The following is a 26933-nucleotide window of genomic DNA, read 5'->3' on the forward strand; positions in this document are numbered from 1 at the left end:
TTGAATATTTGAATGTGCAGTGTCAATTCTAATGCTGGCCGATACTATTCCTGGCAGTAAAACTTCAGCACTCGAAGAAGCCCTTAATTGGAACTTGGTGACTACGTTTCTTCTGGTGTACAAGATATTCTTTAGCTACATTCATATGCTTTCTCTCTATCTTTCAATTATAATTTTTTTAATAATTTGTATGCAGGCAAATATCCAACGGGATTGGTAAACTTGTCTGTTGATGATGCCCTTTTTGTGTCATCAAGCACAGCCCTTGTATCTTGCTTGTATATGCCTATATTTTATCAACTGTGGTTGAAATTGCAGATTAGTTTTGTATGAAGTTATAGTTTTTGGTGAAACAGCCATTGGCTGTGTTGTAGTCCTCTGTTAGTGTTATTATCTAATTTAAAAATAGGTATTTTTTCTGCCCTGTGTGTTAATAATCCGGTAAGTGTGACAATTATAATTGATCGTAAAAGGTAGTCATGAAATTAGAAGCTCTGGGCTACAATTCTAATAATACCTTGACAGTAGAATGGTAAGAGTCTGAACAGAGTGTTCATCCTTGATGGCACTTAAATATTAACGATAGCCATTTGCATGCACATGCAACTGTACGTTATCTTTGCATACACTGATTGGACACTCACAGCAAACACAACTCACAACTCATACTTAGACGTTGTTTGTTTGCTATACTTCATTTTCATGCATTTCTGATGTGGCATGCTTTTAGAAGTTTTTATATATGATGTGCAGTGACAAAAGTAGAGGGAGGGGCAAAAGAAGCTTCAATCTCCTAGCCAATATAGAATGGGAAAATAACGTGGAAAATGAATTATGGGGATTTTAATGTAAGTTAAGCGCTGCGGCCTCGGGTGAAGTAGTTTTTCGTGAAAGGAAGCCTACACTACAGTCACATGTTAGCCTAACAGAGATCTGACAGCTTGGACCATGGTCCAAGCTCGACTTCTGTCCTTCATATGTCATCATCAGCACATAAGGCTAAAATTGTTTGTAACATCTCTCTTTCATCCAACAAACACGAACACATTTGCATGCCGTAAGAATACGACATTGATAATAATGGTTACAAAATTTTACTCAAACTAGACTTAATTTTCTGCAGTTACATTTGCATGTTTGTTATCACGTATTAGCAAGGTGACTTGAAATTTTTTTCCTTGTCAAGTACCTGGTGGTCCCCGATCAATTTCAATACACTTTGTTATATCAAAGGGAGTACTTGGATCAGATGGTACTGTTCCCTTGACAATCAACGTAACAACGGGAAGTACGCCCCTTGTAGTAGGGGCTGCGCTGGTCATAGTAGAAAAGTTGTAAAATAACATCTCATTTCACCAACTCAGTTCACAGATGTCATCAAAATGTTCTTCTTGGCAGTTTTCGTATATTACGATAATGAAGTTCTAAACAGCTCTAACAATTTTATGAGTTCTTATCAGGGAAGTTATATTGTTGATTCAGTATTTGTACAACCCTGCATGGATTATAACAGCCATCGTTGGATTCACAAGTCAACAACGGCAAAATGTTGATATGCCTTTGACATGTAGAATGTACAATAAATTCCCAAGTAGACTCTATAGTCTTTGTCTAAAATCTAAATTATTTACAAGGGAATCTCGGGTATGTGGGTCAGCCATTTCCTGCAAACCCAAACAGAGATTTGAATGTGAGGAGTAGCTATTGTACAGCTTGTTCTGTTGTTTGTATGCATATTTCAATATAGATTTGGGTCCCCCACCCACTCTCCCTTGCAGAAACTGTGCCAGACTTTGACAGCACCTATGAAATTGTGAAGGGAACCAAAGCTAGGTTGAGTGAGGGACCTGTTTCCTTTTCCTTCACTTTCTTATTGCTGAAAAGCATAACACCTTTTCTGTCATTCTCACGTGCTGCGTATCCTCTAATCTAAATTACCCTTTCCCAAAATTTAATCAACTTTGAAAATCTCTTCCTTTGTCTCAAACTGCAATGACTTGGATTTGCTATTATAAATGATTGTTATGTTCCATTAACAACGCACGAAGCCTCTTGGGTAACTTACTTCTCATAAGAGAATTCAGACCAACAGTTGGAGAGAGTAATGGCTTTAGAAACTCTTTCATCTAATGAGTTTTCCAACTTCATTATCTATGACACTATCTCTGCAACACCATTTAGCAACCATGACTCTTCAGAGACTAGTTTCTTATTAGAAGAAAATAGAGTGAAATATCATGAACGTGACCCTGCATTTGATAACAATGCATTGGGGACACGAAAACGCAAAGCTGGCGAACCAGAAGCCACTGGCAGGAGGAAGAAGAGAAGAAGAAAGCCAAGGGTGTGCGAGAACAAAGAAGAGGCTGAGACTCAAAGAATGACCCACATTACAGTAGAAAGAAATCGCCGGAAGCAGATGAATGAGCATCTTGCTGTTCTGCGTTCACTCATGCCTGAATCCTACGTTCAAAGGGTTTGCCTTTCATCCTTCCTTCCTTTTCAGCCTCTCTCTGTCTTGTCTTTCTCATAAACATGTACTTGGAAATTTTCACAACAATGCTAGGAAATATGTTATGGTCCCCAATAGCAAAGTTGTGGAAATTCTCTTTCCAAAAAACTGCTAAGCAACGCAAGGCTAAAATCGTACAAGCATATATTCAAAACTTCATGAGAATAAATATGAGCTGTGTTAAGTGTACAGGGATATAGTTCTTTATGTTGGATATTTATTTCTTTGGAACGTGAGAAAGAAAACAGTACGAAGCCTGAACCGTATTGCACTTATTGTGGTGCCAAATAATTGAAGTTTGAAACCCAACGTGTTGTTAGATATCATACTTTGGGTCACTAGACAAGTATAATAAATAAATTCTCTGTTCCCTTTTGTCAAATACCTCTACTGATTCAATGTGCAAATTTTGTATGTTTTAGGGTGACCAGGCCTCTGTAGTGGGTGGCGCTATAGAATTTGTTAAGGAGCTGGAGCACCTCTTGCAGTCCCTTGAGGCTCAAAAGTTGCAGCTTTTACATCAAGGAGTAGCAAAAACCAGTGAAGATACGGCCATTTCCAAATTCATGAGACCCCCTTTTGCTCATTTTTTTGAGCATCCTCAGTACACATGGTCCCAGGCTCCTAACAAATACACATCTAAAACTAAGGCAGCCATAGCTGATATTGAGGTAACTTTGATCGAGACCCATGCAAATCTTCGAATTCTCTCGCGGAGAAGCCCCACGAAGTTATCAAAGTTAGTTGCTGGCTTTCAAACACTCAACCTAACCATCCTACATCTCAATGTCACCACCATAGACCCCTTAGTACTCTATTCTATCAATGCCAAGGTATGAGCTATACAATAATACTGTGCCATTTCCTTTTTCTGCCTCGTCAGCATAATTTGGAAAAGTTTTGAGGCTTAAATAGTAAATGAGGCAGAAGAGTCTTTTCATGAAGTACTTTGAGAATCTAAGATCTTACTTTTGATTAATGGAAAATGTTTGTCATTGTATAAGATTATGAAAATTTAGAGAGAGATTCTTTAGCTGAAATTGACTCTTTTTCTTATGAAGGTTGAAGAAGGATGCCAACTTGGTTCAGTAGATGACATTGCAACGGCAGTTCACCACTTGCTTAGAATGATTGATGACGAAGCTTCCCTTTGCTGTTAATCAAGTTTATTTGGTAAAGTGTCCAAATCAACCCCTTCCCTTTCAAGAGAGAGAGAAAGAAAGAGGACAGAATATTTTCCTAGAGCTTTGAATTTTGGATTTGTGTTTGTTTTGTGTGAAGTTGAACTGTTAAAGTGTTAATGCTAAGCAATAGTTCTGCGGTTGATGGTGTTTTGGTTCCTTCAAGTACTTGTGTTGGAACAAGTTCCACTCGACTGGCTTGGGTTAAAAACCAAATGGAAATTAAAATGGTGACACTGTTTATCTTGTTTTCAGTTTAGCTGTATTGTCCTCCTGTGGCTTAATATAGGTCCTTTCAGAATGAGGGTGATGTGATATCTTCTGCATATATGGATAATGGTGGACATATAATTATAAGTGTCTTATTAATATATTTTTCTTATTATTTGAAATTTCTCTCAATTCATTGGTACAGGAAAAAAAAATTAGTTAACTGTATATTTGAATGAAATTGCGCTGAACAAAATTTTCACAATAGACAAATGCCCACCCAACCATTCTCTATGTGCTGATATATATATATATATATTCAGGGAGATGAAGTAGAAAACAAAAATGGTGCAGCTAGGCTGTGGCCACATTAAAATTTTGTTTTTTTGTTTATCAATAGTGATAGTTGACATTGAGATACATGGGCATATTAGTCCAGCAAGATAAACTACAAGCAAATAACTATCATCGTTGGCCTGAAATTTTAAGTAACGACAAAGGGGCTTGCAAACTTTAAAGACACCTTTTGGATTTAGCTGAGGTTGCAATCGGTGGTTGCCTTTATTAGAGAACAAGAGAAGAGAACATTGAATAGCAAAGATGTATGGTTTTTACTTTGTCTTAACAAAAGCAAATTAGTTTGGCTGAGTACGATTAAATTTAGTTAGTACGAGCTAAAAGTGGGATTGGAATTGAAGCTTTAGAAATATATACTCAAAAATATCATCCACTCCCTTCACAAAAGAGAAGAAGGGGTTAGGGGAAGGAAGAGATATCAAACTAAAATTTCTCGAAACGGTGGATGTTTTCAACCAGAGTCTATCTTCGTTACATCCTCGTCTTCCTGGCAATGATAATGAAAGCATTTTTCACTTTAACTCGGGGGAGGTAGAAAGAGAGAATTTGTGTAAGTCGTGTAAATTATATTGTAAGAGGGTCTGCGACCTGCTTTTGGTATATTGGGATGTGTGATACGTTTTTGTAGTTTTCAAATAAAGGCTTGGATCAAATTAAAGGCCATTGTGGGATCGATGCAATTTTTCTTCTGTTTTGATTATCAGCTTCCAGTTTTGTTTCTTTATGTGGTATTGATAGATGATATATCCTCATTAAGTCATTGTGTCCACTAGTGTAAACCAGAAGCACATAGAGACATGCATGGATGATCCCTAGACATGTGTGTGGGGATGGATTTGTTTGGAGTATGAAATGGAAAGGAAAGAGAAATTAATCAAAGCATTATATAGTTTTTTTTTTAAGTAGTGTTAAGTCATAACCTTTTTTTAGCGAATTTCTTTCTTAAAAAGATACAAATAACATCATTTTAAGTTTTAACCAGATTAATAAAGCAGCTTAAAAATAGTGTATGAAAAAGATACAAATAACATCCTTTTATGGGTATGAGAGAATGGAGCCAATGCATATTGACTTTTGATGCAGTTACCATTTTGGGTTGGTAAGTGGCTTCCCAATACTATGTAAGGTAGTGTCCAAGGCTTGCTGTTAACCCACAAGACAAAAAATATACTGGGCCTATGAACTCTAAATGCACTCTAAGAGTAATTTCAAGTCCGTTATGAAATGTGAATGACCCATTTTCGGTTTTTCCACACAAAGTAAAGTTGACTCATTGGTTTAGGAATGTAGTTATTACAAATTACATTGAGAAAAATATTCATGCAATTGCTGGAGAAGTTTTGATCTGCCACATACTTTATATTCCCCAAAATACATAGGCAAATTTTTTGACACAAACTGTTTTGCAAAGGATTCACTTTTTTTTATGAGAGAGACAGACAAACTTTTCTGCAACATAAAAGTTAAACCCTATTACATTACACTATTGGCTCGTCAATTTATTTTTCTTTCCACATGCTTGCTGCGTTGGTGCATGGAGGATTAAGAATTCAAGTGAATAGGTCTTTTGAGAATTGAGACTTGTCATATAGCTGAAATATAAAAAAACTACTTTTTTAAATAGTTTTTGTTAGTTTATCTTCTTGATTTGTTGTTAGTGTATACTTTTATCGTTTTAGAATTATTTATAATTCTTATGGATTACAATCAATTATATTTTATTATTTTTCTAAAAATAAGTCCAGTCATGATTCATGTGGAATGCATTATACATACCCACTTAATTGAATGATCTTTCTGTTTTGGCTTAGATATTTATAACAGTTTGGAAATCTCGATCCTCTCGTATCAAACATGTATGAAGCTGATCATACAAAATAAAAGCTGCAAAAATTGACCAGCAACCTTGAAGTCTGAGATGATGTGAATCAAGTCATGAAATAAATTTAGCCATGCCAATTCTTCTACATATCACAGTAGTATAGATCTACTGTTGGAATCTATAAGCCCATTATGCCACTAGCAGAAGTAAAGACTAAGCTAGAAAACACTATACCAAGTATGATGACAAGAAGATAACAATGGATGATTCAGTATGAGTATATGTGACTTAATATAAATGAGCATAATAACTATACATCAGATAAGATCCTTTCATGGTATGCCCAAGGGGCTCTTTATAGGGGAAGGTGGTGCGCACATGGTGTGAGTTGATGAGGAGGGGGTCAACCCTCCTTGGGATTCACTACGGGTGACAGTATTGGGCGTGGCAGGCGCTGATATGATAGCAGCGCTGCGCCCATGGCGATGTCAGCGTGGGACAAAGGGGCAGTTTCCTTTTGTGGTGACTGTGGCGGTCTCCCTTGGGGGTCGGGGTCCCAAGACAGGACGTTTTAGTGCTTCTCCTAGGTAGAGTCGTTGGAGGTTGGGGAGGGATCCTTGGTAGCTCCTAAGGCTGACGTGAGCAGAAGGCTGAAGCTGGGCCTGAACCATTGGGCCGCCAATGGTTGGGCCATCCGAAAGAGGAAACCCTTCATATTCTTTCTTCTCCAAAGTGTTGTTGGGTATGGCTTATGAGAAAGCGGGTCCTTAATTTATTTTATTTTTTTAAATAATTTGAATTTGGACTTTAATATTGTTCAGAATTTTTAAATCAATTTATATTCTCTTATAACGCTAAAGAAAATTAAGTAAATGGTAAATTCTGTATCTCCATTCTTTTTTTCCCTTATTTTATTTTCTATTTTACAATTCTGTAAGTGATTATTATTCGGTCACAACGCACACTAGATTAGCGATTAAACTACAATGCTTTGAAGTTCATAGGGTCATAGGGTGAACGCACGTAATCCAAGTCTTTTCATATTATATGACATGTTAGAGGGGATCATTTAACTCCATGAAGTATAAGATTTGATAACAAATCGCTGATTTCATTTAAATTCATACTTTGGCATGAATGGCTTCGAGAAAATATGAATGGTTCAAGGAAATGTGAATATTCATCATCTGGCCCAATTACCGGGACAACCTGACACAATTATTTAAAGGCACGTTATTCTATCTTGCTAATAATGGAGAGGGCTACGGTCACTGATAGCAATTTCTGTACCACCGATTTGACACCTTATGGGAGGCATCAAAATCAGTCACACACACTGATATGGTCTAGTAAGTGGGTGTATCATTGCCCAGTAAGTGGATAGCATAAGCAGATGAATAAATATGGTTTGCAGAATCATAAAGCGTACGTCATTTTCACGTGAATGTTGTTATTTGCACATTATTTGTTTTGTACTTGTTTTAATTTTGTGTGAAAACTACTAAATTTTGCTTAGGTTTTTAGTAATTCATTGTATTGCATTGATAATTTTTTCTATTGGTAGATTTTAATATTATTATTTAGAAATTAAGTTAGTGAAACATTTAAAAATTATCAATTTAAAAAGTTAAAATTACAAGTAGGCAGTGTACAAACTTCGGTACACAAGTAGTATCCCCCTTTTTACATTGCACATAGAACTATTGGTTCATGAAGAATTCATAAAGTGAGGAAAAATTTAATTATGAAAATGGCATGAGTGGAATAATCATGTGAAAGTAATGTCATTAGAAAGAAAGTGCGTATAATCTGGACTGGGTGATAGTTTGATACAGAGCTTGCAGCAAAGCTGCAATATATGGCTTCCAAGTTCCAATGCTGAAATAAAGAGAGTTCGAGGTGCTGAGTAAATCTTTCTAGTTAATAACACACAGAGAGACATAGCATTTGATCTTTACTGAAACGTTAAGTCACTGATCAAATACAAACCAATAAAAGATACACATAAAAAAAGTTTTGTTTTCCAGCTATTGCTAACATCACACTGATTAGTATACCATATAATACTTAATATAAGACCTTCACATAAAAATTTGGTCAATCTCTTCTTCTTCTTGATCATACTTTCAGAAAGAGGATGAGAAAAAAGGTAAAGGAAAAAAGAAAAAGGGATTTCTCAGACAGGCAAAATCCCCTGCTTTCCTCTGCCATTCCTAGTAAGCGAGAATCTTCCACTGGAAAAGGATCTCTTCATTGTAATTGGACTCAAAACACAATGCAAAACCCTTCTTCTATAGCTACTAGACTTGCTACTTTCACCACTTGATCTCTTTGATGGACCAACTTCATTAGAACATCCTTCTACTTGGGAATCTTGGTCTTGATTCATGTTCAGAACATCAGCAACTGAAAGACCACTTTGGAATGAATGATCCATGGATACTGACCTTCTAATAGATTCATAGTCTTCATCTCTAATCTCAATTATACTATGCCTTCCCTGCAAATTGCTTAAATCACTAAAAGCACGCAATGCAGTCTTTGGAACTGCTCTAACATGCATGCTTTCTTCTTCCACTGCATCCAATTCACTGTTTCTTCCAACAGCTAAGTTTTCATCTGCATGTTGATTTGCTGAAGAAGTTTCGTTCCTTGAAGGAAGTTCTATCACTGGGACTGGAACATTAAATGCTGCAGCATTGAAGGTAAATATGCTAGCACGACATAGAGGGCAAGTGGAGTGAGATTTTAACCATGTGTCTATGCAAGGAAGATGAAAAGCATGGCTGCACTTTGGCAAGAGTCTAATACTTTCATCATCTTGAAACTCACTGAGACAAACGGAGCAATCTATTACATCAACCAAACCATCACCTTTCTTGTACTTGCAAACTGTTATGGACTTAATCAAAGCCTCATCTAAGCCTGTGGTTGAAACATGCCACGGCTCATGGAGTGAAGGGTTATGATTCTCTTCCAATTCAACGTTTGCTTCATGGTTTTCCCTTTGTGAAGATTCTCTGCCACCACAGTACTTGGATATTATAGCATAGTAACTCACAAGAAGAAAAGCACTGATCAAGATCCCAATGATTGTAATAACGAGAGGGGAGAAATTTGGACTTGAATCATCATCAGGAAATTCAAAAGGAGGAGGAGGAGGAGGAGGGTAGACCACATAACACCACTGTGGACAGTACAAGCTACAAAATCCTTGAGAACAGTCTTTGCTGTTCATATATGGAACCCAAGTTCTTGGGTTTCCTAGAGATGCCATGGCAAGAGAACCTTAGTAGCAGTATATACTATATGCTAACACATGAGCAATCTTATAAACATATTTCCTCCTTCTATGGCAAAGTGGATTTTCTTAGAACAAAAGTAAGCTATGATTGATGGAACATTAGAATTGAAAACAGAAGAACTTGACCTTCAGACAAACGTAGAAGCAAGCAAGAAAAGTTACAAAACCATAGCAAGAGCTTCTGCAGTAAGCAAACACATAGAAGATGTATATGTTACGTTATAACCTGAAAAATTAAAGGTTGAGATTGTGAGAACTGAGAAGCTTTATCTCATAACAATGATTAGTAGCATACAAGCAAGATGCTGGGTAATGGTCTTATAGAATATACATGAAAGTGCAAGAGAAAGGACAAGAAGACAGGGAGACTTGCTAGAGGTTATGTTTCTATCAAGGGAAAAGATAGCGTGGAAAAGGGGCCAAAGGTGTTAGATAGTAAGCAGGGCAAAGACAAGGAAAATGGGGTGCTGATGAGCGTGCTTTAACTTTTTTTTTTTTTTTCACCTTCTTTTTCTTTTTCTTTTTCTGTTCATAGATTTCTCTGCCCTCTAGTTTATCTTTCTTGGTTACTATGATTTGTTGACTAAGGAGAAGGTGGTGAACTTGTGATGTTGATTGAGAATTTATAAAATAGAAATACTTTTCTCTTTTAAGTATTTTAACCTGAAAACTATTCAAGTACAAGTAGCAGGACATTTTAGTCCTTTACAAAGTGACATCCAAATTAACTGAAGAACTTCATTAATGAGGGTCTAGCTATGTGTGGAGCCAAATTGGCTGTAAAGTTAGCTGTATCTGACACACACAAGTGGATATGTTGGAAATTTCAGGCTTTTTGCTTTCAGTGTATATCACTATGATGTTATTGCCTGTTGGCAAAACAAATTCAGAAAGAAATTTCCTAATAAATTGTGTCATGTAGGGACTAGAGTGTAAACAAATAACAATATTGTTGGAAAAAAAATAGAAGATCCAAAAACCAGTTTAGCAGTGAATCTATGTGTTGGGAACGCTAGGACTTCTGTCGTTAAATATGGTGCACAATTGTCTACTCTGTGCATCATATCTCCTTAATTTGTGGGTGTTAAACATATGACTATCCTGTTTTACTTTGCATATATTCTCTCTATGATCCCAACAGTAAGTATCTTTCTCCCCCACAACTTGAGGCCAAGTGTGATCCCAACTTTATACAGAAATATGACTTAGCATATCCCAATATTTAAAATTAAATCCAAAATTAGAACTATAATCCTCCAAAATTATAGATAACTATAAATGAAAAGTCTCCAAGTTACATGAATAATCTTTACTCATATGATAACTTAAATTATTTTGCAAGTCAACTTGATTAGGAGAATATATTCACGAGGGAATAAAGGCACAGTTTAATAACAAAGTACATGTTTTAAAGCGAATTACAGTCAAATATAGTTGTCACTTTTCACCTAACACCTTACCAACCATTTCCTCAGAAACCTTGAGCCATCTCTTCTCTTATCAATTTCACTTGACGGGCTTCCCTCTGTCTGAAGCCACACAATCCTATTAGATTTGTGTTTATCTACGAAGTTCCAAATCAAATGATTCCCTGCGTTTGCATAGGGATATATATGGCTAGAATAAAATTAACCTATGGGTCTAGCCGTCTTGTGGTCACGAGAAGCAAAGAGATGTGATCTTATTTCTTTAGAATCTAGATGTGATCTTCTTTTATTTCTCTTCCCCTAATGCACACTTATTTTCAACGATTCATTAACAAAATATCATACTTCAAGTTGGTTTCGGATCATACAGTAGATGTTGCTTTCTTCGAATAAATGAGAAAGTATATATTATGATAAGTGGGAGAATATTTCATAAGATAATGAAAATTAATTTAAATATTCATGTTTGACATGCTTACGATAAGAAAATTTTAGTATATTGTTAATTTTAGTTAAAATAATTAATGGAAGGAATATCATTAATTAATAAAGTTTGTTCTCTTAGCTTACCAAAAAAAAAATTGTTCTCTTAGCTTTTATAAAAAAAACTAAGTTTATTCTCCAAGCAAAACATGGTTTGCTAAATTATCGGTCAGTTTAGGCGTCCAATTGCTCGCATGACCTGGAAAATGAGAGAGCGACGATTTTGCCACACCTCGCAAAATAATTTATCACGTTGTCACGTCAATAGTAAATTTTTTTAAAATGTCACGCGACATATTTCGCAATATTGTGTAACGAAATATGTTTGTATATAATTCGTTACACAGTGTAGCGAAATATGTCATGTCAGCATGCACAGTCAGCCAAAAATTCGCTACACTGTGTAACGAATTATGCTTGGATTCTTCTTGTTTGACACGTGTCATTTTTGCTGACCGTGCATGTTGACATGACATATTTCGCTACACTGTGTAGCGAATTATATGCAAATATATTTCGCTACATAATGTAACGAAATATGCCGCGTGATATTTTGAAATAATTTACTATTGACGTGACAGTCTAATATATTTTTTTGACAGGAGTGACAAAATGTCGCTGTTCCCTAAAGAACTGAATTCAAAAAATATTTTCCTTTTTTTCCTGCTGTCTGTATTTACGAAATTATTAGCTTGAATGATGTGCCGTCATAATGCCTAAGAATCGGGCTCTTTTTCAACTTGTGCAGAGACATAATCATATGCACAAAAGCCAAGACACTCCTGATCTAACTCCTTTTTAGTCTTTTGACAACAAAAGAAAAGAGGACCCTCATTTTTAAACATTCAAGTCACTGTTACTATTAAGACTTAGCTGGCACGTCACTGAGTCTCTTTTCCTTTTTCTTTTTTCCTTGGATAATTTCGTATTTAAGGAGATTATATACTAAACCTGCAAAGTATGGGTTTTAAGGAGATTATAAAATTGTTAAATTACATATGAATTTGCATACAGAAGTTTTAATATGATTTGATATCAGTTTTATAATAAAGTCAAATAATACAGATAAAAACGTGTTGAGCTTTATTTTCGTTAAAAAGCAGATGTCGCAATAATTTGTTAAACGTGGGAGACACACAGCAGAGAATATAATCTTGGTCAGATTATATGCACATTCCACAAACAATCAACTTCCCCCCTTGAATTTCGCTTATAGGATGATGTGAAATTTTTTACTTGGACACTATAGGCTCTCAATATGTTAAAAAAAATCACGGTGAGATTCTCAACTGCAGAGAAACCCAAACAATTTATGAGAGTGCAAGTGACACTGACAAGAAAAGTTCTTCATTGTACAAGATGCAGGGTTAGGCCACAACAAAACATCAGCTAGTATAGATTTAAGCTAAAGCACTATTTTAAAGTTTTTGGACAAAAGAATTGTTCGGTTAAAGCTGATTGGATAAGTTTTTTCAAAGTAATGCAGCCAAACATGTCACCTATGCTGACAGGACTAGTCTCGTCCGTCACTGATACTGACGGGACTCGTGCCACGTCAGCGCCACGTAGGCAGTCCAATTACCGTAAATCTTCGGAAGACCATAACTTGTGACTCGGATATCCAAATCAGATAATTTTTTTTTTGATTTCACATAACTTTTCGAGATCTACGCAATGATACCTCATTTGATATATTTTATCTCCCACAAACATAGTCTTATGAATAAACACTCTTGTGATTGTGATACAATTGTTACAAATTCAAACTATGTTTGTGGGAGATAAAATATGTCAAATGAGGTATCATTGCGTAGATCTCGAAAAGTTATGTGAAATCAAAAAAAAAATTATCTGATTTGGATACCCGAGTCACAAGTTATGCTCTTCCGAAGATTTACGGTAATTGGACTGCCTACGTGGCGCTGACGTGGCATGAGTCCCGTCAGCATAGGTAACATGTTTGACTGCATTACTTTGGAAAAACTTATCCAATCAACTTCAACCGGACAATTCTTTTGTCCAAAAACTTTAAAATGGTGCTTTAGCCTATAGATTTACCTCCTCACTGTATTGTCATCACCTTAGGATAGTAGTGTAGCCCAAGTCATCCCAACAGACATGTCATCATGTCAAACTCAAACAGAAATGCCTCAGCGGAATGTCTTAATTTGCTTCTTACACTCACGTCAGTATTTTGGCCTCAGAATAATGAAACCGCAGATGATTTGGATGCGGGTCATCACAAGCGTACACAAAGTTTTTTTTTCCCCCGTAGCTAGTAATTCATGCAGTTTAGTGAAGTGACCATTGAAGCTAGAAACTCGATATATGCATGAAATTCCAAGAGTTTAAAAAAAGGTTCAGACTTTGGAATCATGCGTACAAGATGGATATCTATGGTTCCAAGATAATGGATTGAACATAATTAGTCTCAATGTACATGGTTTGCAACTATTAAATAATTAACAAGATTTTAGAGTTTTATCAACCCTGAAGAATACCCTTAAAAATGGGAGTGAAAAAAATTCAGATAAGAGATTTATATGAAAAACTGAGAAGTTTCTTGAATTTTCACCCACATTTCAAAGGTATTTGTGAATGCAAAGAGCCATCCATCAATATTCTGTATACATGAGGCAAAATTCCAGCTCGTAGAGGTTTCCTCTCAATCCACATACCACGACCAAAGATCAGTAAATGAATAATTAGGATTTATGATTCTTCCAGCTGAGCATCATCAACTTGGTCTTCATCATTGTTTTCACTTCCAGCTTCTTTAACTTTCTTTTCACTGAATTTGAGGCGAAGTGGTCGTCCCATTAACTCCTGCAAAGGGATAGGTAACGGATGAAGAATTTTCCTAGAGCAGGAAATGACTAGCGGAAATTTTATCCACATAATGCAGTTGAAGTTAGTGACTTTAGAACAAACAAGAGGAAACTCACTCATAGAGTACTATGGACACAACTTGGGTTGTAAGGAAAGAGTTGAATCAAATAAAGAATGAAAAACAGACAAGTGATCTCACCCCGATGCTCCTTTTTAACTCCTCAAGACATGAAATTCAGGTAACTCCACAACTTTCATTGTATAGAACTTATAAACAGCTGGTAAATTTGAAAACTTAATTACTAGTCCATTCATCTTGTCTATTTTGTTTAAGACATCCAGTTTAATTCAACTTCCAACATTAGTTGTTATAAATTGTCTGCCACAGTCATCTTATTTCCACTTCATTTTTGTTCTCGCTGGCAGTTCTACATACAAGATGAAAACCAATAGCACCATCCGACTTCAACTTAACCATAAAGCCGCATAAGAACTCAATACTATCTTAAATTAACCTCTAGCATCATTGTAATGTAGCATTTTTCAAAGGCACCTACATACTTAAGCTTAACAACGATCCAAATAATGCCTAGTTTAAAACAAAAGCACCATTCAGAATTGCAACTCGAATCCAATACTTGGCAAGTCACATAATACTCTGGCCATTGTAAAAGCGTATTGGCACAGAAAATACTAGTAGATGCAAATGAAGGCACTTACTATAACCCAAAAAAAAAAAAAAATTTATAAAAAATGTGGAAACCATCATTTAAAATTTTGATTCTATTACGTATCACAAAACTATTAGCAGAAAGCTAAATAGGGCAGTAGCCCACTTTCTAGAATTGTAATTATGGCAGCGAATGAGTTCAACTGCCGAAAGAAAAAAAATCTAGAATCAAAATCTGTGTACATAAATCTAGAACAGTAAAGAATATAAAGAGCAAGTAACAAATCAGAAGGTGATGGAAGTTTATAGGCTGGTTCATATGTTGGTCGAAGCAACCATATGTAGCCTTGTAATCTTCACAATGGCAATATGAAACAAAACCATTTCAATTAAACTCAGCCTGTATTCCTCCAGCCATTTAAAATCTTTCAAACACAAAGACAACTATAACCTAGAAACTCAAATATCGTTTAGCCATCATAATCCAGAAAATAATTGAGTCTCCTTGAGATAGTTTGTGATTTTACATCCAAGAAAGCTATAGTATAATTCTCTTGAACTTAAACATGAACACCTAAAATGCTATGTAAAGATATTTAACGAAAGATAATTTTGATTAAAGATTATTTTTTACAAGCATAGCTATTTAAAGTCAATAAATCTTACTGTATATAAAAGATGAACACAATTAGTTTAGCTCGGTCATGAAATAGCAAAATTTATCAGCATCTGTAAAGAAATAGCAGAGCAAGTAACCATCAACAAGATGATTATTACCTTCCCATCCATAGCAGAAATGGCAGCCTCAGCTTCCTCCTTTGTAAGAAAAGAAACAAATCCATACCCAGCAGATCTTCCAGAAGGGCTGTCGAAGACAACTCTGGCTGTAGCTGGCGTCTTAAAATTCTCAGTAAAGAGTTCTCTGAGATGGGTAGATCTTGCTTTCCATGCAAGGTTGGATACATAAATTACATGACGTGTCTCACCAGGAGGGGGGCCTGGAGGACGTGGAGGAGGAGGTTTCTTGAACCTCCTTGCAAGCGCTACCCTTATTATCCGTCCTGATATTTCCTGAATCCCACAATTTTAAGTCAACAAAATTGTTGTGATACAGATTTGAAAGATATTTTCAAAGCAATATTTCTAAATTTATTTTTCATTCACTTTAGACACTAGTTAAGATATCTCAAAGAATCGCCCCTAAAGGTTTGCTTTCCAGGATGTCAGAAGTGCTTTGCCAGATGTAAAACATATATAAAGGTCATTAACATGGTCTCACATTTATAAGGAGATCCTACTACATGCCACTGGAAAGTGACAACTTCCTTTTTAGGTAAAGATGCCAATTTTTGTTGTAAAATGCTGGTAGACTCTTGGATGTGCATAAAAAACATAAAATTAAATCACACTTCCACGAGAGCAGAAAGGTATTGAAGAAACGATAGTTCACACTATAATAAACCCTAGCCTTTAGAATAAATCTGTAGAGTCCCAACCAAGTTGAGACAAGTTGTTGCGTATCATGTTCAGTTGGACCTCAAACTACTAAACTTCAAAATCTCTTGTAAGTACTACAGTATGCAGCAAAAAAATGTGGAAAGTAAGAGGTGGAGGTGGTATAACAGGATTGAGAATAAAATGAACTGGCTATGGCTTGTGTGGAAAGCAATTATGTATTTTATCATCATTTCATTTGACTTATACACTCTCTGGGTTATATTTGCATAACTCCGTACATATTCAAAATGATGTGATTCCTTGGTTTACTACACTAGAGGATTCTTTCATTACGGACTATAGTCTCTACCATTTAAGAAGATTCATAATTTTAGAGCCCCCATTGAGAAGATATTCATCGGAGTTATTCACCACAACAAAGACCAAATACTAACACAGTGGAAGCAACGAACACCCAATTTAGAACAAACACCATAAGACTGATCCAATTTACTCTTTGGACAAAACTAAATATACATTACATAGGGAGTGTAAGAGCTAATCTTGATTGCTCATGTTGTCAAAATTAACTCTTTCACCTTTCGTTCTCTTTCTTGATATGCCCTTATATATATATATAATATAAAGAAAATTGAAGCAACTTACATGAGAGTCAAATTTATCAACAGCAGCCTGAGCCTCTTCCCCAGAAGCCATAGTAACGAAGGCGAATCCTCTGCTCTTCCCATTTTTGTTCTTTATTATCTACTATAACCAAAACACATTTCTCCAAATTACACAATGACTTAGAATACTAAGTTCAGACTCTTCAAAAAGTACTCCATTCACATGACAAACAAAATGAAATATCAATATTGTATCATTATGCAGAAAAAACGTGAAAATGGTCTATATATTGAGTCAAAGTAACTAAACACATCAACAAAATAGTCCTATTCCGGAATAAGATAAAAAAATTCTTAATAACATATAATCCCAAATAAAAACCATAATTTTCAAAATTAAAATTCGAAAACTGCGTGCCCTAGTTTATGTCACGCAAAAACAGAATATTAAAACAACCTCGACGTCGGTTACAGTTCCGCATTGGCCAAAGAGTTCCTTGATGTCTGACGATGAGAGAGACCAAGGTATGTTAAACACGTAGAGCTTCGTCTTGGCGTTGTTTGTTGGTTGGGTTTGCTCTGGTTCTTCCTCTGTTGTTGGTGTTGCTGCTACCTCTTGCAAAGCAGAGCATAACTCGAAGCAGAGTTTTCGGGTTTTGGAGGTGGACTTGGAAGAGAAGAGTAGGTTTTGGGAAAGAGAAAAGAGAGAGGTGGGACCATGGAACTTTATGGAATGGGGTGGTTTTGCAGTGAATCGATAGTTATTGGAAAAACGATGAGGTGCGAACACGGCGAGAGCTGATTCTAAAGTAGTCATTGGTTTGTTGTATGAACACAACAACACAACGGGGTGGAGAAAGAGATAAGGGACAGTATTGCACATTTCGTTTATATTTTTCATTCTTTAAAGAGAAGCGTTAGATTGACGTTGATTTGTTCTATAAAATTAACGATGAAAAAATAAAATTTAAAAAGTTATAAAATTTTTAGATTATAAAAATAATGCTTCTCTTCTTTAAATATTAAAAAACTTAGTTACATTATTTGTTGAATCATGGTAAGTGCTTGTGTTGCAGAGACACCAATATAGGACACAACATAATATTCTGATATGTTGATTTTAAAATAGTTAGATTTTTTTTTTTGATAACATTAAGGGGCGAAGCCCCAAAATAGTTAAATTTTAACACATTAAAACACATGATGATATTAAATAAAAAATTTTAATTTATGTAGTGTGTAACATACCCTATAACTAGCTAGCATAGCAGATATTACTTTAATTGTTAAATCTTATTTTAAATAAGAGGATGAGAAATTTAATGAGGTTCTAACACATCAAATATTAAATAAGACATATGTTAAAATATTCTTAAAATTTGAGTATACTTAAGACAGAAGTCAAATTCACTATTACATTTAAAATGGACTATATTATATCATCATCATCTAAACTAAAAAAAAAACAATTCTATTCAATCAGCTACTCCACTGAACTCGATATAGTCTTTAACCATAATGCTTTATCCTACTCTAAAGTTACATATATCGACATACTTACTTTCTAGAAAGGTTAACATAAACACTCGTGAGAAAAATCTCAGTAATATTAGAGTTTTCATACTATACCCAATTCAGCCACTTTACTGGAAATATTATTCTCTCAAAATATGTTTATAATCAGAAAATAATATCATGAATAATGAATATAAGCCAAGACCTTTTTGAATTCTTCATTCAGACATACCAAAATCTTTGTGTGGGTTATATATACAAACACACCAAAATTTTTGTGAGTTTCTGCATACAAGCATATAAAGGAACGTGTAGTCTTTAACTGAAATGACTAATGCTCAAATTGTGAGTGCCCAAATTTTGGGGTTCTTTATGTAAAAGATTTTGTATGGCGGAGCTCAAGCCATGTAAAGGCGTCCCTTACCCTATAACCATTTTGATTCCCTTGCGGGTCATCTTATAATGATCATAACCTGTGTAATATGAATTTAAGCTTTGATTAATGGTTTAATCATAGTAATTCTGGTCTATTTGGGGTGAGAAATTAATTAGATAAAAATAAGACATATTTGGAAAACGTGCAAAAAAATGAGAGTTTTGGAAGAAATATAATTGCTAGTAGGCAAAAGTTACATGTAACTTAAAAATAATTGAATGAAAAATAGTAAAATAATTTTAGTGAAAGTCTAAAATCACGTCATATTAGTTAAATGGTGAGAGGACATGATTGGAATACCGCTTAAAGTTGCTTTGACATATGTAAGTTAAAATATCTTAAGTCATTGCACATAAACTCATTAATTTCTTTTTTTTCCTGCATGCGAACCCGCAAACACCATAGCCTTGGAAGCTTGATTTCAAACTTCTAGTGTAGTCATCCATTTGCCTTGAAGTAAAAACCAAAGTTGCTTAAAACTCCCTACAAACCTAACCTATAATTCACAATTGGTTGAAAGTGTATGTGTGAGGAGAAAAATAGAGGGGAAAGTGGCGATTTTGTGAAGTATGGGAGCAATGGAGGTTTTTTTGATCTCGCCAAAAGGTTGGAATCTACTCCTTGCTTGATTGTGAAGCCATTAGTGGTAAGAAAGCCCATTTCTATCTAAGTTTTTGATAAGTCTATATTTAGGTTGTCATTTTAGATATATTTCATGGATGATGAGGTTAGGTTGATATTGGGCCTTAGTTCATGTTGGAATATATGTTAAGGAACCTAAATAATTGGTAGAAATGAAGTTAAATCATCCTTTGCTCAATCTTTAAGATTTTCGAAAAATGCACACAGAAATAAGGGTGATTTCTTGTAATACAAGTAAATGGTTAATGGTGATTGATATTCCTTGTTGTCATTTGATTCTAGGAGTGACTTCAATGGAGGAATAAAGAGCATGAATCCATTGGATACTTGAATCTCATTGGATCCAGTTTGGGTGTGCAGGAAAGATTTGATAGAAAAGCTATTGCAGGTAAGCTTTCAGACCTTGGGATTGATCCAATGCTTGTTCCACCATACCCTGGAGGGGTAGTGGTTTATGTGGCATATGTAATTGCAAGGATTTAATGTGATGCATTTGATATATGTATGTGTATGCTATATTCTTGTACTTGGTATGTATCAAGGAGATTTCCTTGTGTAATTCATAGAGTATAGTTTCTTTGGCCCGTAGGATTCATTGTTATTGCTGCCTGAGCATTCTGGAGGAATGTTTGGATGAGCATTATTTGCATAGCATGGATATGTATATGTTGTATCATATGATTTATTGCTTTTATGCTGAAGTGAACTTGGAGGTGGAGGAAATCTCCAAGGAAACTTGGTTTACTAAGATATATATGTACATCTCACCCCATATTATGGGGATTTCAGGTGCAGGTACTGAAAGTGCAGGAGCATCACAGGGTGCGAGGTCAGGCTAGAATGCCATGATATTGCATGCTTGTGGGATTTATTTTGATGTGTATATTTATATCTCATATGTCATATATGTATTTTTGGAGAGTATAGGGATGTCTATACCTTTTTTTTTATTATGCATATGGGTATACGTTGAGTCATATGTATAGGTTATTTCACTTATGTATCTTTTGCGTATATTATAACTCATTTTGGAGACTTGTACGTGGACTTGTATATGTACATTTGGATAATATGTAATGGACTTTGATGTTATATCCACTTGATATGTGTATATGAGATAGTTGGGTATTCATTAAGAAATTCGTGGATAGACCATGTGAATAAGCCTTAATATGGCTATATGCATGCTAGATTAATTGAATATAATGTCTATTAGGTTCTATGTGAGTTTAGGGAAGAGTCCCTATGGTCCATAATGTACCAAAATGCTGTCAAAATGGCTTGACCCAGTAGGATAAGTGATTACCTGAAACAGGGAAGGCAAAAATCAGCCATTGTCTTGGCTGGTAATCAATACCTTGAGTATGGTAATTGATTACCTAGTTGAGTAATCGATTAACACATCTTTGATAATCGATTACCAAAAACAAGGGAGGAAGTTTTGAGATACTCCCTCTACAGTAACGAGGTTGATAATCGATTACCAAAGATATGTTTGTTAAAGATATATATATTAAATTTGTTGGATATTACATAGTGTATATTGTATTTAATATCAATAATTTAATAAAAAAATACAATTAAACTTATAATACCCATCAATTTTGCAAAGAAACATAAAATGTAAATATTTACTATTATATTTTTCAAATTGAAAATCTCTTATACACTTTAGTGATATTTATTCGATATTTATTTTTAATTTTTATTATATCAGTTTAGTAAAATATCAATTATATTTTTTATGATATGTAATAAAATTTTAAATATTATAGATGTCGAAGTGAGTCAAAGTGTTGGAGAGTGTCGGACAGGACACTTCAGGTTTTTAAAAATGTCGGTGCAACATAAGTGATAAGCAATGATTAAACCCAGCTCGATCATTGACTCAATTGAGGTACTAGGTCATTGTATCACTGATTTAACTGCATGACCCGATAAATATATGCAAATCTATAATTTATATTAAAAAAATTATAAACATAGTCAAGTACTTGTAAAAAGTAATATCAATTTCAAATATTTTAATACGAAAAATAATAAATCACACACATTATTTAACAAATGATCAAACAAACATATAATGCTTGTGATACGAGTACTTCAGATTCAGTAGATGACATCTCTAGCTATAAATTAAATAAAAATTCATTGCATAGTGCATAACTAAGATAATATTAGTGTTATAGTTACATAATCTATGTAAGTCAATAAGCAACAAGTCACTCAAATATTTTTTTTTAAAAAAAAACCATTTGTGAATTTAAAAAAAATGATATCCTATAGGAAAAAAAATTTGAAATTTTTTTTTTATGAACCGGTCGGGTCACTGGTAGAATCGGCCAGGTCACTGATTTTCAGCAAAAATGAACGGGTTGCACTGGTTCATACCGGTTCAATGCTTGGCCGATCTACTGCTTCATTTGAATTGATTTATTGGTTCCTGGATTGACCTAGCCGAGCCTATCTGGGTTTATCACTACTATTGATAAGAGTAATAAATATAAAAGGGAAGTACACAATAAGGGTGTTCGCGGTCTGGATTAGATCAGTTTTGGAAGCCCGTGATACACCGATACGTTCTTTTTAAGAAAAAATGCATGTCGGACACCAACACGCTCCGTCACATTTCGACACGCGGTCAACAATTTGGGACATGTTGACTCTTGGGACACGCGATTTTGACCGTGTCCGACACGGTCATAGCGTAAAAATGTAAAAATTTTGAAATTTTTATAGAAATAAAATTTGTGTACTGACGGGAAGAACCTCTTCCAAGGTTTTTATGGTGTGCAAGGGTCCATCGTAGGCACTCTCATCCTCGTTTTCTCCACTTTCATCATCCACCACTGATCTCTCCGACGACACATCGTTGTTCGTACTAGTCGACGATGAAGACGTCGGTGACGTTGTCATATTGCACCGCTCCTCAGACACCTTCGTCGTCTTCAAGACATCAAATAACACATAGGCGCATGCCATCGGCATCGTTAACCTCCAAACAAAATGAAGGAAACAAAAGAAGTGAAAGAAAGAAAACAAAAAAATGAAGAAAGAAAACAAAACGGTTTATTTTATTATTATTTGGCCTTATCCTCATCCACTGGATGCTAAAAAATGAGGTATCCATAGTTTTCATCCCTTTTTTTTGTTATTAAAAATGAGCTGTTATCCAATGCTAGTTGGAAGATGAGTATGCCACATTGACCCAATCGGTACTTGCTTCTAGGTGTTTTTAAAATTCTGCACAAATCATTAATTGTGGCTTAATTAATAACTCTATTTTTGACTTTATGTTTTAAAGGATAGAAATTTATCTTTTTAAAATTATGTTATAAAATTTAAATATTTGATTAGTTATATGACTTATTATATATTGATATATGTATTAAATATAAATATATTATCTATTAAATTATTATTTAATATCAAAACATGTCCTAACGTGTTGAAATCTAACATTTTTTAGAATTAACGTGTCGGCGTGTCGTATCTCGCGTCCCGTGTCGGTGTCGGTGCAACATAGTTGGAAGCAAAAATCATCTGATCCAATCCTTTCGGTTTAATTATGTAATCATCCATTTAGTTTGAATTTTTTTTCAAATCTGATCCGTTCCAATTTTATTTGGTTTGGATTGGATCAGTTTTTGATTTTTTGAAAAGCCTAAGATTTGTATGATAATTATTGTGCAAATAACATATCTATTATATGTATCGGCTTTGTAAAGTTTGTATGATGATTATTGTGCAATCTATAAGCATTGTACAACAAAAAATTGAATTACCATCTTTTACCTCAAAGAAAATATTTATAATATGGTTGTCTGAGATGTGAAGTAACACAAATTTTCATCTTATAAAGGAGCTGTTGTACAACAATAACCCATGTAATAAAAATATATCATGTATCTTACCGAAAAAAAGCATAACATAGATCAAGCACAACCCACTTTCTCCAACATGATGGGTTAATGGGTCTTGGATTTAGAATTTTGCTATATGGTGTTTAGGCTATGATTGGAGAAAGGCCCAAGTAGGTAGATAATAAGGTTGACGAATCATCGGATCGATTTGGATTGGATCGATTTTCACCAACCAATCCAAAATTCGATCCAATCCAATTAAATTTTACGATTTTTTTTTTCAGTTTTCAATTTTCGATTTTTCGATTCGATCACTGCGATTTGAATCGGTTTAGTTCGGTTGATGAACATCCCTAACACACAAGTACATGGAACAACCTTTATTACTCCAACTTAATACATGTTGAGTTTGAATTCTGCATAATATAATTGTTAAAATTTGATAAAATGAACTTTGTCGTTCATATAATTCTATAATAATAAAATAATTGGTAAATATATGAATAATATAGAAAAAAGAATAGGAATGCGAAAACACCAACTGCCCTAAGAAATACGTGCAATAAATAACGATGTATTAAGAGTATTATTCTTTCTAGCTACCTACCTTTAATCAAAATGAAAAGAAGGCCACTTCCGTGTAGTTCAAATCATTCAAATGACTAAGAATTTGAACAGAAAACATATAAATCATAAGTTTAATAATAAAATTACGCTTATGTTTTTTGTACTTTCATTCTATATCTTTTTTCAGATAAAAAAATAAAAATTTACTTTTTCCCTTTTTCTAAAGTATAAAGTAAAGATATGAAAAGTAAAATATAAGAATGACACTGTTAAAATTATAATATCTTATGTTAAAAATGAATGTGAACGTGTGGGCTAGAAAAGTTATTAGAATATGTGAAATAAGTCAAATTAGATGCTGAAAATAATCAGGAGTAAGTACATAACGATTCTTTCTTCTGGGGTTTACCCATCACCTACACCTATGACAGATAGCTGGCAACCATTTCCTTTCCCGCCTTTTTGCTCTCCTCTCTTCCCTATGTACTGTACAAGGTATCACTTTTCAAAAAGTTATCCCAGCCAAATGACCATTTTACCATGCCGTATTTAGGTGTGACGTGTGATGCAATATTATATTTAGAGATAGCATCATTTGATATCAATGTCAAATTTAAAATTTGAAATCTCATTGAGAGTCGTTAGATCAAAAAAAAATTAATGGTGTCACATGCTTATAAATTAGAATCATTGATCTTTTTTATCTGATAACTCTCAGATAAAATGTTAAATTTTAAATTTGACAATAATATCAAAGTACTCAGCTTATATTTAATATATCATAGAGATATAGCTATTACTGAGGGGAAGCTGATGTTATCACATGCTTTGGTACTTTGGTACAGGAGAAATTTTTATTTGTCCGGGAATCTCGATTTTTAAAAATATAATTTTTGCATTCAGTTTACGATAATATCTGAAAATTTAAAATTTAAAAAAATTCAGTTTCCCGGGAATCTCTCAAAATCCCACGTACCAAACACCCCTCGTTTCAACATTCTTTTTGTAAACTTTTTCATACAAAAGAAAAAAAATAGAGAAATCATCTTGAAATATTTTTTTTATAATTTTACTATATAAAAAATTAATATAAGAATGATAATTCAAAAATACAAATTAAAATCCTAAATTTTAAATTATTGACACAAACATGTAAATAATATTTTTTTATGATTGAATAAAATCTTATATTATTCTACAAAATAATTAAAAAAAACTTTCACTCCTTACTAAACCCTGATTAATGAGAATAGAGGTAATGATAATTTTTATATGCATCCTTATGACCTCATCTTTACGTATTTGTAAAAATATTATTTTTGCAATTCGAACCATAAACTTTCAATCATAAATAAGTAACTGGCTCGCCTTCTTTATTCTACTAAATAATGAGAATTAGTAGTAAAAAAACTACCATGAAATTTTATTAATAATAAAAGTATTTGAAAAAAAGGAAAAAAATATATATAAAATATTTTAACCGCTTTCTGGTATCCAAGGTAAGGAAGAAATTAATTTGAGTGGGGTAGGATAATAAAGACCACTCCATCTATATACACGAAATTCACACCTTTTCATGTATACTGTCTAAGCCCCACTTCCATTTAATTTTTCCATCAATTAGTCTTTTTAAGAAACAACAAAATCCATAAACATCTCCAAATTAAACCAGGTCATCTGAATTTTCTCTTTACCAAGATGGCAATGAGCAACAATGTCATCGGAGCCATAAACTTCGTTGGTGTGCTACTCTCAATCCCAATCATTGGTGCTGGAATCTGGCTAACAAATGAGCCAGCCAATACTTGTGTCAAGTTTCTACAATGGCCTGTCATCATCCTAGGGGTTCTAATCCTGGTTGTGGCTCTGGCAGGTTTCATTGGAGCCTTTTGGAGAATCTCTTGGCTCTTAATATTCTACCTCATTGCCATGCTTGTGCTCATAATATTGCTGGTTTGCTTGGTGGTTTTCATCTATATGGTCACACTTCGAGGTCATGGTAACATTGAACCCAACCGAGCTTACTTGGAATATCATATGGATGACTTCTCAGGCTTTCTTCGTCGAAGGGTTAGAAGTTCATTCAAGTGGGATAGCATCAGAAGCTGTCTTAGCTCAACAAACATGTGTGCTGAGTTGAACCAAAGTTTCCGAATGGCTCAGGACTTTTTTAACGCCCATCTAACACCCATGCAGGTAATACCCATGTTAATTTGTTTTAATTGAACATTTTTCTCTATATCATGTTTTCTATTTCAACTCTATTTTTCTAATGCTTTGGTTTCAGTTTCGTTGCATGGTTTTAGTCTCTTTATTACCCTCTTTGTTTCTTAACTTCCCACACCTCCTTGTCTTATTACATTTTCACACACTTTTCAACTTCTACATAAAAACATGAAAATGTAGCTTTATGAAGTTTGAAATATGTTTTAATTTCGTAGTTTACCTTATTTGAACTTTACATTTAGAACACATATTGTTATTCAAGGTGCAAATCATTCTTAGCTTTTTGAGGTGGATCAACTGACATAGGATTGTTTCTTATTTTTCAAGTTCGATTTTCTTAATATATAAATAATTGTATTAAAAAACTTTAGTGTTTGTATTGGGCTCGACCGGATTAGTTGGATTATTTGATAAATTATTTTTCTTTTTCTTCGTTTCATAACTTGTAGTCAGGGTGTTGCAAACCACCAACGCAATGTGCTTACACGTTTGTGAACCCAACCTATTGGATTAGCCCGATCAACATGGCAGCAGATATGGATTGCTTGCAGTGGAACAACGATCAAACACAACTTTGCTATAACTGTGACTCGTGCAAGGCTGGTTTATTGGCAAGTCTTAGGAAGGAGTGGAAAAGGGCTAATGTGATATTGATCATCACCGTCGTTGTTCTCATAGGAGTATATTTAACAGCGTGTTGTGCCTTTAGGAATGCCAAAACTGAGGATCTCTTTCGCAAATACAAACAAGGTTATACTTGACAAGATTCAATATGTTTCATGTTCATGTATTGGTAAAGTTTCGTACTGAATAGTGTGGGTTATTT

General features: G+C 34.4%; 4 protein-coding genes across 4 annotated transcripts; 2 read left to right on the top strand and 2 right to left on the bottom strand.

The window, feature by feature from the left end:
* The first annotated feature begins 2087 nt into the window (after nt 1-2087).
* LOC133317082 (transcription factor bHLH71) lies at nt 2088-3672 on the top strand. Its single transcript, XM_061518898.1, has 3 exons — nt 2088-2476; nt 2935-3345; nt 3574-3672. Exons 1-3 carry the CDS (start codon nt 2105-2107, stop codon nt 3670-3672), a joined length of 882 nt encoding a protein of 293 aa, XP_061374882.1. The 5' UTR covers nt 2088-2104.
* A 4586-nt stretch (nt 3673-8258) lies between these two features.
* Nucleotides 8259-9359, bottom strand: LOC133317112 (RING-H2 finger protein ATL52-like). The gene has a single exon (XM_061518939.1). It carries the CDS (start codon nt 9357-9359, stop codon nt 8259-8261), a length of 1101 nt encoding a protein of 366 aa, XP_061374923.1.
* A 4319-nt stretch (nt 9360-13678) lies between these two features.
* LOC133317068 (30 kDa ribonucleoprotein, chloroplastic) lies at nt 13679-17712 on the bottom strand. Its single transcript, XM_061518871.1, has 4 exons — nt 17316-17712; nt 16899-16997; nt 15573-15866; nt 13679-14122 (listed from the first exon to the last, which is right to left on the bottom strand). The coding sequence occupies exons 1-4, from the start codon at nt 17673-17675 to the stop codon at nt 14009-14011; spliced, it is 867 nt and encodes a 288-aa protein (XP_061374855.1). The 5' UTR covers nt 17676-17712; the 3' UTR covers nt 13679-14008.
* A 7867-nt stretch (nt 17713-25579) lies between these two features.
* LOC133317121 (protein TORNADO 2-like) lies at nt 25580-26868 on the top strand. The gene is made up of 2 exons (XM_061518947.1): nt 25580-26077; nt 26557-26868. The coding sequence occupies exons 1-2, from the start codon at nt 25580-25582 to the stop codon at nt 26866-26868; spliced, it is 810 nt and encodes a 269-aa protein (XP_061374931.1).
* Nucleotides 26869-26933: the final 65 nt, after the last annotated feature.

Source organism: Gastrolobium bilobum, unplaced genomic scaffold (assembly GCF_033153095.1).
Source record: "Gastrolobium bilobum isolate Gb01-03AN ecotype WA unplaced genomic scaffold, APGP_CSIRO_Gbil_v1 utg5371, whole genome shotgun sequence".
NCBI classification, from domain to species: Eukaryota; Viridiplantae; Streptophyta; class Magnoliopsida; order Fabales; family Fabaceae; genus Gastrolobium; species Gastrolobium bilobum.